Raw genomic sequence first — 11,248 nt, forward strand, 5'->3', positions numbered from 1 at the left:
TACAAAATAAAATGACTCCTCCAGTGTTAACCCTCAATTGGCTAGGCTCCACTGGGTTCAAGTCTCTTGAAAACATACTTAACCCATTTTCATTTCTATGATGCTGGTTTAATTTATTTTTGTTTCATCCCTTCTAATAGAATCAAAATATTCTATTTTCTAATCATTATATTTATAAATTAAATATATAAAACACAAATTAGAACTCCCATATTTTGACATTTTGTTTTATCATATCCTAACACATCTATAAAACCTTAAAGTTGTGTTATACCTACAAACAAGTTTTTTAAAATTAAAAAAAACACTGTTCATTTGGCTACTTTTCAGCCATTAAATTCAAAGTATATTTTTATATAATGATTAACAGAAATCAGCCAAGTCTCATTCCTGCATTTGAGCTCAAATAAATGTTAGGAACTCCTTAATTAATGTAACTAACTCTTTATTTTCTTACAACTAATTTGGGAATTTACTCCATGTGTACCATGATTCTTTACATCTACATTTTTTATTAATGTTATATTCATATGGGTAAAAGTATATCAATAAGACGTTGGTCTAATAAAGTAAGGTGATATTAAATTCTTAGGATGACCAAAATATCAAATGTTCAATTCTTGTTAACAACACACTGTAAGGGTATTATATTAACTTATATTAAAAATAAAATTGCATATAAGTAAAATTATATATTATAAGTTTATAAAAATAAATGTTACTATTTGTAAGATATAGCTCAATTATTATAATGTACAAGATAATGTTTAAATCATGTTGCTTTGAAAAATATGAAATTTTTCATGCAAAACTAGTTTTGACATATATAATATAGTTTGACTAGTTTTGATTAATTTAATTACACATTAAATACAATTGTCAATTCTTTGACTAACATGTTTTACGAATGGACCAACCATATAATATTGATAATTTTGTTCGGAACCACATAAAGCTAGAGCTGTTCCCTTATCTAGACTGGTCATTTCAACTTATATAGACAAGGTACTACTAGGAATGGTGATAGGCTTATTGCATACTAGAGAAAAATGTAGAGTAAATTATTTAGAGAAAAATGTATGGTAAGAGCTATTATTTACAGAAAAAGATATATATACTAATAATATAAAAGAATTTTATATTGTTATTGTATTATTTACTGGTTTATTTTTAATTATCATTAATATTTAAATAAAAGTAGTACAAATGAATAGTAAATAATATATTGATTGTGTATAAATTTTTATACCATCAATGCATAAATATTACACACTTATACATATTATATTGAATATGATGTGAGGCATTGCTAGATACCAGGATAATCAAAATGTCAAGAATTTGATTTCTGTGAACAATACTTGTTATAATAGTCACAAACCACAAAATATATTAGTTCCTTACTAAAAGACATTCTCCCCAAACACGGAGGGTATTTTGGTACTTTAAACCAGTCCCCTCATGTTTTCTCACAAAGACAATGATTTTTCCATCCAAGAATGGCTTGCAGAGTTGGCAATGTCCTTCTCCTTTACCTCACCTATCCGTACACTTAAGACTCTCCTTCAATCCACAACCCATAACACCCCCACCCACTTTCTCTTTCTAAATCCCATAAAAATCTCATCTTTTTCTTCATTTATTATTACCCTCTTTTCAAATTCACTCATTCATTCTCTCCTCTCACTCAGAGCAGAGTAAAAGTTATCATCAATAAAGAGAAGCATAAAAAGTACTCTTTTTTTAGTGGGTTTTCAGTGTTTCAGTGAGAGAGGGAAAATGCCTCTGGTGAGGTTGCAGGTGAGGAATGAGTTTAGTTTGGGGCACCCTGAGCTATATAGAGAGACCAATAGAGAAGACCCTAAAGCTGTTTTGGATGGTGTTGCTGTGGCTGGCCTTGTTGGGATCTTAAGGCAACTTGGTGATCTTGCTGAGTATGTTTTCTTTCAATATCAATTTTTTGTTTCTATTTATTTTTGGCCACTTTAGCTGCAATTTTTACACTTTTAGTAGTTGTTTGGGAAATGGGGTGGTTAGTTTCTCTACTTTTGAGGCTTTATTGTGGTTGAAGGTTCAGAAAGCTGGTTTTTGTTGTGACTAAATGTGTCTGAGTTTCTAATTTTGGAATATACACACTTGGCTTTTGAAATTGTTGTCTGTTTTTTTGGGACCAAAGTTTAATTCTAATGCTCTTTGACTTTTTTTTAGTTTTCTCATTGGAGGAACTTAAGCTTTGTAAAAAAATTATAACTCATGTGCATTTATACTTAGGTTGCTCTTTGGATAATAACCCAAGTTCTTTTAGCCTCTCACTTTTGGTGTGAAACAGTTATGAGGAATGAATTGTGTCCAAAATGCATTCTTCCTCTATTTTAGTGTGGTAACTCTTGATTCTTTTATCTTTCATCTTATAGAGGTTTCGTCTTAAAAGTGAACTACTTCCTTCTTATAATTCAGCAGTACAAGCTGAAGATAGTCGAGATACCATAGGAGAAGAAATATGACTCATCTGATAGGCATTGTGCAATTATCCTAGTTTCCAGACCTCTATTAATGATATATGTACCAACGCCCCTCCCCTCTCGTTTTTCTTCCTAGTTATTTTGGTCCAATATGACTTTAACTTCTTAAGTGTGTAGCATTCAGCAGTGATCCTTACAACTCTGTTCAAAGGGTTTTGCTCAAACAATCATTAAAAGAGTAGCTGTATTCAAAACCGAGTATCTTGATTTAGGTTTCAATAAAATTTGGATATTTAGCAAAAGTGTTCACATAATCTCCACCAGACTCATTGCCAAAGTTGGACCTCGACACAATTTGAATATGTATAATTTTTATTTAAATGGAGCAGAATACATGTCGGATCTCGTATACTCTTTCTTGAAATCTTATACCCACTGCCTGGCTTAACCCTATTGAACCAAAATTGCTTCTTTAGGAACTTGAAGTTGGGTTGCTAATGATTGTTGTTAGTTGTGAGTTGTGACTGGTATAAAGGCCTACCCTATCTGTGGTCAGTGTTCTTTTTTGTCTAAAATTTCCAAAAGAACCTGTCCATATTCCCAAAGAATCATGAAAAATTATAACTTTTAACATTAAATTAAAATAATGATTCACTTTGTGTTGGATTCAGTTTAGTCTCTCCCAATTCCAACTCTTGTTACTTTAATCTGATTCTGCTATCTGTTGTTTACATGTTTTGTATGTGCGCCATTATTCTTGTTTAATGTTCATGTCATGAATGCCAGTTTAATCTATGTAGTTCTAGTTTTCGTTTAAGTATTTTTATTGATGTTCAGTTTAACTGATGAAACTATTTTGAAAATGTAGTTTTGCAGCAGAGGTTTTTCATGGTCTGCAGGAGCAAGTAATGGCAACAGCTTCTAGAAGTCATAGATTGATGGTCCGTGTTCAAAACATTGAAGCTTCCCTAACTCCTTTGGAAAAGGCTTTATTGGGACAAACAAGGCATATACATTTTGCTTACACAACAGGTATGGTTCTTTTAGACAATGATCTCATCCTTTGTCTGGATTTATTGGAAATATTATGTGTTTTTTTATAGTACAGAAGATATTTCCTTTCTGAATGATGTTGCTTTAAAAAAAGAGTTATTGTGTTTTTCTTAATAAATTCAATCTTTGCCAAAAAAATATTTGAAGGGACTTATGAAACCGTAAAATATACTTTCCACAAAGGACATAGTGTTATGTTAGAAACTAAAACATCCTCCTAGTTTATTATGGATGGTTCGTGATATCGATTGTGATCAGATTTCACTCTCTGTCACCTTTTCCACAGGAAAAATATGCATAGAGCCTAGTTATTATATCAATCTTTGTTAGCATGGAAGCTCTTAAATTTTCGGAGAAATATTTAAGGAAAACCAGAATCAATGTGGTTGGCTGAATATTCACGTCTCCAGAAGGGCATGATATCATGGTTAAATAGAGGGCTGATCATTGCTGAGTATGGTCATGCTTTAATCTAAATATTGTCAATATGATATTGAAGAACATTTATCAAACCTTTTTAGTGCACTGTGGTTTGTTTGTCATTGAAGCCAAAAGGAATCGAGGACTGAACGGTGCTAAAACTCAAACTCAGAAGTTCCAGTTATATCATTCAAACAGTACCTTCTGTCTCAAAAATATTTTTAATTGTATTTAGAACTTACTTGAACAATTACGTGGCAATAAGCTAGCTTTGCACCTTTGAATATAACACATCTATATATTTTATTTCAAATTATGGACTACTACATACTTGGAAGACTGGTTTTGATGTTGAGACAATGTTAGGTTCCTAAACGGAAAGCAGTTTCCTTTCAGGTTGTGAATGGCATCCTCACATGAACGCTGCACGAAATCATTTCATTTACAATGACTTGCCTCCATTTATTATGGATTCATATGAAGAATGTCGTGATCCTCCGCGCATAAACTTTCTTGATAAGTATGCCAAAGTTTCTTTCGTTTCTCTTCCTCCCCCTGTTTTCTTTCTCTGATTAAGAATGCATGAATAGTTAGGTACTGCACCTTAAGCTAAGGTTCATGTACTAGAGTCTAGGTGGTAAGAAAATATGGTGTCATTCAAATTTGGACTGGTACCCTGCATTATGTCCCTATCCTATTTGTCTCATTTCTCTCTCTCTCTCTCTCTCTTATTTTTCGGGCTTTGAAACTGTGTCATTTACAGTCAGCTAATCCTGCTTAAGTTAAGTGTCCTGTGGTGGCTAATAAACTATTTTTCCGGCGTCAATCAGATTTGATATCGGTGGGCCAGGATCTTGTTTCAAGAGATATTCAGATCCAACATTCTTCAAGAAAGTATCAGCAGATTCATATGAACCATACTCTGAGAACAATCAAAAGGCTAGGAAAACCCGTAAAAACAAGGTATTACATTGTTCAAAGCATCTCACTGGGAAGATTATTTTTAGCTGAATCTCATTCATGTTATATGCATGTGCTTAATTTCTTTGCAAACAATTTCTTGGTGCTCATACAAAAAATGTTGGGCAGAAGAGAAGGTCATCGCAAAGGAGTGGAGTGCTTTTGCGGGGTGAACAGGTGCATAGCAGTAGTGGAAGGTATTATTCTTCTATATGTCTATTGAATACTATATTGATGGCATATAAGTTATTAATTCTCAATCAACACTTACATGGTGCATTGACTACCCAGAATGCAATTTATTCCTCCCGCTGTGAATGGACGAACTTCTTCCTCAAAAGCAGCCTCCGCAACAGACATGACAGTGAGATCAGATGTGGAAGATCGTTCAAATTTGTTTGACTCAAAGTCTGGTGCAAGCTACATTGAATGTGTTTTCCATCCAAGTAATTCTATGCAGTCTGATGAGCATGATTGTAAGGAACCATCCCCTTCAAGGTTGGCAGCGAAAACCAACAATTTCCAGTCAGTATCTACTCTCATAGATGATAGTATTTCACACGATTCATTGGAAAAGCATGTTGCCTCTAGTTCATCCGGTGTCACGTGGGATGAAAAGGAAGAGATAGTGGAATCTACGAGTCAAGATTATAGTAGAGATAAAACTCCAGAGAGGCCTTTGGAAAAGCTAGAGTCAGATATGCCTCTGGACGAGGCTGTTACCATAACAAATATTGATTACAATGATATCATACTTGATGAAGAGAGCAACCTGAAATCAGTTTCCACCAGTGTTAAAATAGATGATATTGATAGTGAACCTGATAATTACATGGATGCTCTTAACAGCATAGAATCAGAATCTGAAATTGATTTTGATTATGAAATGGAACGAGAGGTTGAGCAGGTCACCTCACATGTCACTCATGGAATGATTGAAACCAGAGTTGCCAAAGCTACTTCTAATTCATTCGACAATAATTTACTTGACGTTGTTTCTCAGACTGGATATACTGTCTCCTTAAACAATGAAACAGGCAGTGATTTCTCAGAGCCACATGCATCTAATTTGGGATCTTTGTGTCCATCAGATATTCCTTATAGTGAAGGAATGACTAGAGACACTGTTTCCTTAAACAAAGAAACATTTGACTATTTACCTGACTCATTGCAAGAAATTCCTCCTCTCACATCAGAGCCATATGCATCTAACTTGAGATCACCGAGTCCATCAAATGTTCCTGATAGAAAAGAAATGACAAATGACACTGTTCCTTTAAACAAGGAAACATTCAGGAATTTGCCTGACTTGCAACAAGAGATTTCTTCTCTCACATCACCACCACATGCATCTAACTTGAGTTCAGCGAGTCCATCAGATGTTCCTGCTAGCAAAGAAATAGTGAATGATATAGCTTATTCTCATTCCATAGAGAGTCCTATCTGTGAACAGGCTCCTCAAACATGCGAAAATTCAGTTGTGCATCACTCAGTATGTACTGATTCCTTCATTGGTTTACCTACTGTTCATGATATGGTTTCAGCACCCTTTGAAACTGATATACCGTCTTCTGGTTCTAAAAGCTCTAATTTAGCAGATGAAGAAGCAGGTAGGATCAACAGCAATATCTGTAAATATGAGGAGACTCATAGAGAGTCTTCCAGTGATCATTCAGTTAGTTTCTGGACTAATGGTGGATTATTAGGACTCCAGCCATCAAAACCTCCTGATTTTAACATTTCAAGTTCTTTAAGTCAAGGGTCTTTGATCACAAAAAGTGAGATGGATCATAGTTCGTCTTGTAATTCAATGCAAAAGAGCAATGGTTATAAAGAGGAACGAAATTTGTCAAATGAGGTTGCTGAAAAGATTCTAAAGGAACCATGTTCTAGTTGCTTAACATCAAGCCATAATAATGACCAACCTTGTACCTCTGCAAAGAACTCTGGCAGTTCTCAGCTGAGCAATGGAATCGAGCAAACTGAGAGGAACACTTTGGAGGAAAATGTGGAAATTGCACCTGGATGTGTTCTCCCAGCAGCTCCTTACATGAAAGCTCTTACTGAACCCAACCAGGGAGGTTGTGAAAACTCATCTCGAGTGTTCGGACTTGGTCATAGATTATTAACAAATAGCTTTCAGCGAAAAGTTTCTTTCGATGAAAAAACAAGTCCATATAATTCTATGAAATCTATTATATTGGAGCGGAATGAACAAAATGGCATTGTAAAGCAGCCACCTCCTGAGACAACCATCAAAGAGAAACTTGGTTCTGGATATCCTATAGGTTCACTTCCCCCTTCACCACCGCTTGAACATATGAAAATTTCCTTCCAACCTGTTAGTGGACTTGAGATCTCCAAACTGAAATTGAAATTTCCTGACGGCAGTAATCATCATGGAAGCATAAGGGATATGTTTCCTTCGTTCCAGTTGGTCCCAGAGCTTTCCATACCTTTGGATGATTCAAGCTCTCACTCTGATGGAAATGACACTTTCTGTAGATCATCTCATGTATCAGATGGTTGTCTTAGCCCTCGCTCCGACAATGATTCTGATCAGTGGGAATCTGATGAAACTCCTGAAAGCAGCGACCATGGGGTATATGATTGTCCTCATGGAAGGTCGTCCACTGAATATGTGTTATGTACAAAAGATTGTGGCGGAGTATCCAATGATGATACCAATGTGGCTAGTGGACATAGTACATATACTACAAACGGTGTGGAACCTTCACTATTTGGCCCTCCACTTGATTTTCCAAGTTTCGATAATGTGAATCTCATATACGAGAATGAAAGTAATAAGCATTCTGAATGCAATAATGTTGTAACGCCGCATAGTCATGCTGAGCCTACACCACCAGCTCCAGCACCACCACCTCTCCCTCCAATGCAATGGCAGGTCTCAAAACCACAGTTGGGTATGACAAATGGGACGCATCATTTTATGTCTGAAGATGCTGAACATATCAATGATCATAGTCTTCCAGAATCTATTCTCTTCCATCAATCTATGCTCGCGGAGTTTGAGCAAATACACATTAATCATGATGATCTTGAGTTTCAGGACAACATTATACATAAATTGAAGAAGGTACTGATTTGGTCTTTCTCTTAAACATTGTATTTGTGCAACTATGTTGGATAATGGAATCTAACAAAGCATTCATGTATTCAGCCTTTCCCACAGTGGGATCAGCAGAAGTTGAATGGTAATAAGGAAACAAATCAGTTGAGAATGGGAAAGGAAGTAGATGAAAGAGAAGATTTCCTACAACAAATCAGAACAAAAGTATGTAGTCATTTTATAACTTCTATCATATTGTTCCTCCATTTATAAGTACATCAAATGGTTCTTTAAATGTCAATTTTTTACATCAAATTGATGCTGTTGTGATGCATGTTGCAGCTGTGAATTATTTTGTTATTAAAAAATTATTTTTGAATTCAATAAGGTCCGATGCAGATACGTTGTGGCTCTATGTGAATACGCTGTGACCCGATGCAGCCATATCATTATGATTCAGTATCGCACAGCAATTGTGTGTGAAGAAATATTGCGATTGTATCACGTGATGCAATCTGTAATTTGAATCACTAATTCATGATCTTAATAAATGAGGATTATTGCAAGTAGTTATTCCATTAATCATGGTTTATTATAGCTAACTTCTGCATCGTCTTGTCATTTGTTGGTTCAGTCCATCAACCTCAGGCGCACAGTACGCAGAAAGCCGAATGCTACCACCGGTCCAACTGCGAGTGTCGAAGTTACAGCAATTTTAGAGAAAGCAAATGCAATCCGTCAAGTATTTGTCACTCCTTTTCTTTTGTTATCCGATAATTATTTCCTCCTTTTTGGTCTGCATTATATCTGATTTACCATCCATGATTGCGAAACTTTCAGGTTGTTGCGAGTGATGATGGTGAAGATGATGATAACTGGAGTGACACATGACTTTATTTTTTATTTTGTAATTTTCATTCAAGCACAGTCCTCTATCTCTTTTTAGCCTCTTGAAGTGAAGTTGCAAGAGGCTTTGTTGTATGTAAGCTTGTGTGAATAAATCGTGTCAATCTTTTAATAATTAAGTTTAGAGCAGCAGCTAGTTTATCTAACTTCATTATTATCTGAATTTTTTTTATTTTTCAAAAGTCTTAGTGCAAAGGTAAGATTGTCGTTCACTGACCATTAGGCTACATTTTCAAATCTTTGAAACAACTTTTTGTTTGCAGAATAAGGCTACATATACATTTACCTTCCCAGATCCCGTTGATATTTGCTTTGAATCTTTGAGGTTGGTAATTAGGTTGAGGCATGTATTTTGATGTTACAATTCCAGGTCTATGGCTCAATGCTATGTTGCTAAAAAAATATGATAATTTAGTTGCTTAAAAAACATGCAATTATTCTAACCAACCCAAAAAACTTGAAAACCCCTAACAACCCTTAACAAAATTCTTCTACTAAAGATCTAGAAGCAAATGGAAAAATAAATGTTCATGAACTATGCCTAAGACTGAAAAAAGCTCAGGACACCAAATTTGATGCGCCATGGCCAGGGGACTTTAATTAAAGTCTATGCGCCAAGGCCAAGGGACCTCGGTCAGATTTGGTGGGCCAAGCTCTTGGTACCGCGGTTAGAGTTTATGCGCCAAGGCCAAGGGAACATAGACAAATTTGGTGCGCTAGGTCCTTGGCACCTCGGTCAGAATTTATGCACGGTCATAGTATTGTGTGATGGCGATGCACTGTCTTGCCCAAATTCCCCATTCCGTCGGTCACGAACCATAATTCCTCTGCCAATATTGAATTTTCCTCGGTCATGTGGTAGTTTTGCTCGGTGAGATTTGATTTTGGCCTGGTCAATTTACACTTTTGCTCGATCATGTTGCATGGGTGCTTCATCTCGGTCATGATCAATCAGAGGTGACTTTAATACCCCCTGCAAGCTAGATAGTACATACTTATTACTCCCAACTTGGAAAGGAGGTAATGAAAGGATGTAGGATCCAAAGCTTTGGTTAATATATCAACATGTTCCAAAGTAGATATAGGCAACAAATGGAAAAGTTTTGATTGAAATCTTTCTCTAACCACATGATAATATATGTCAATGTGTTTAGTCCTTTCATGAAATACAGAGTTAGCATTTATATATTTTGCAGAATCATTATTACAATACAGCAAAGCATGCTTAGTAAAGTTTATGTGAAAGTTTTCAAGCAAATAAGTCAACCATTGGATTTCACAAGAAGTAGAGGCTAAGGCACGATACTCAGCCTCTATGAAAGACCTTGACACTGTATTTTGCTTCTTGGATTTCCAAGAAACAAGTGAATTCCCTAGAAAGGCACATCAACCACCTATGGATTTTCTAGAATCAACACAAGCTGCCCAATTAGAGTCACTAAAGACTTTTAGGTGAATAGGGGAAATGACAAAGTAGAATAAACCTTGACCAAGGTTACCCTTTATGTACCTTAGCACCCTGCATAGGGCTTTGTGATGCTTATCAATAGGACAAACCATAAATTGGCTTAGTTGTTAGACAACAAAGCTGATGTTAGGTCTTGTGTTAGTTAGGTAGAGAAGCCTCCCACTAACCTTCTATAGAGGACATGATCAACATAAGTAGGGGAATCATTTTGGTGTAGTTTGGTTGTTTTGACAATAGGAGTAGGTACAAGCTTGCAATTAATGAAGCATGTATCAACAAGTATGTCAAGGGCATACTTCCTTTGGAAAATGGTGATGTCTCTTTTGGACCTGACAATCTTAAGTCCAAGAAAATACTTTAAGGCTCCTAAGTCCTTAATTCTGAATTGTTTGTGAAGGTGGTATCTTACATTGTTAATTTTGGTCTCATTGTTACCAGCTAGGACTAAGTCATCAACATAGACCAACAAGACAGTAAATCATTTTCCTTTGGTTTTGGTGAACAATGAATGGTCATGATGGGATTCAATATATCCCAAGGATAGAAGAGATCCAGAGAGTTTTTGGTACCATTGCCTTCCTGCTTGCTTTAAACCATATAAGGATTTTTACAGCTTGCAAACTATCTTTGGGTCATGTGTAGTGACACCCTGGGTATGGTCATGTAGACCTCCTCACTTAGTTCCCCATGTAGGAATGCATTGTTTATATCAAGTTGATGGACAATCCAATTCTTTTAGAAAGCAATGGCAAGCAAAAGTCTAACTATTGTTAACTTCACAACGGGTGCAAAATTTTCAAAGAAGTCAATCCCTTCAGTTTGGTTAAAGCCCTTAGCTACCAACCTAACCTTGTACCTCTCAATGGTCACATTTGAGCTGTATTTAATCTTTTAGACCCACTTGCAGCC

General features: G+C 35.7%; 1 protein-coding gene across 3 annotated transcripts; it reads left to right on the plus strand.

Annotated features, from left to right (window-relative positions):
- On the plus strand, window positions 1,446-9,017 carry LOC109348834 (protein SCAR1-like). Of its 3 annotated transcripts, none has more exons than XM_019589421.1 (9): window positions 1,446-1,934; window positions 3,331-3,494; window positions 4,332-4,455; window positions 4,766-4,898; window positions 5,025-5,092; window positions 5,187-7,992; window positions 8,098-8,190; window positions 8,600-8,707; window positions 8,806-9,017. In XM_019589421.1, exons 1-9 carry the CDS (start codon window positions 1,780-1,782, stop codon window positions 8,854-8,856), a joined length of 3,702 nt encoding a protein of 1,233 aa, XP_019444966.1. In that variant the 5' UTR covers window positions 1,446-1,779; the 3' UTR covers window positions 8,857-9,017. The 3 variants fall into 3 exon arrangements, with proteins under 3 accessions (XP_019444966.1, XP_019444958.1, XP_019444975.1); XM_019589413.1 differs by having other exon boundaries at window positions 1,447-1,934; window positions 8,077-8,190; XM_019589430.1 differs by lacking the exon at window positions 1,446-1,934 and having other exon boundaries at window positions 3,390-3,494; window positions 4,321-4,455; window positions 5,187-7,991; window positions 8,073-8,190.

The sequence above is a fragment of the Lupinus angustifolius genome, chromosome LG01 (genome assembly GCF_001865875.1).
Source record: "Lupinus angustifolius cultivar Tanjil chromosome LG01, LupAngTanjil_v1.0, whole genome shotgun sequence".
Lineage (NCBI taxonomy): Eukaryota > Viridiplantae > Streptophyta > Magnoliopsida > Fabales > Fabaceae > Lupinus > Lupinus angustifolius.

Coding starts and splice junctions, on each gene's coding strand:
- LOC109348834 (XM_019589413.1), top strand. CDS start 1,780: ATGCCTCTGGTGAGGTTGCAGGTGAGGAATGAGTTTAGTTTGGGGCAC. Junction 3,495..4,331: donor ACATTTTGCTTACACAACAG/GTATGGTTCTTT, acceptor GTTTCCTTTCAG/GTTGTGAATGGCATCCTCAC. Junction 5,093..5,186: donor GTGCATAGCAGTAGTGGAAG/GTATTATTCTTC, acceptor TTGACTACCCAG/AATGCAATTTATTCCTCCCG.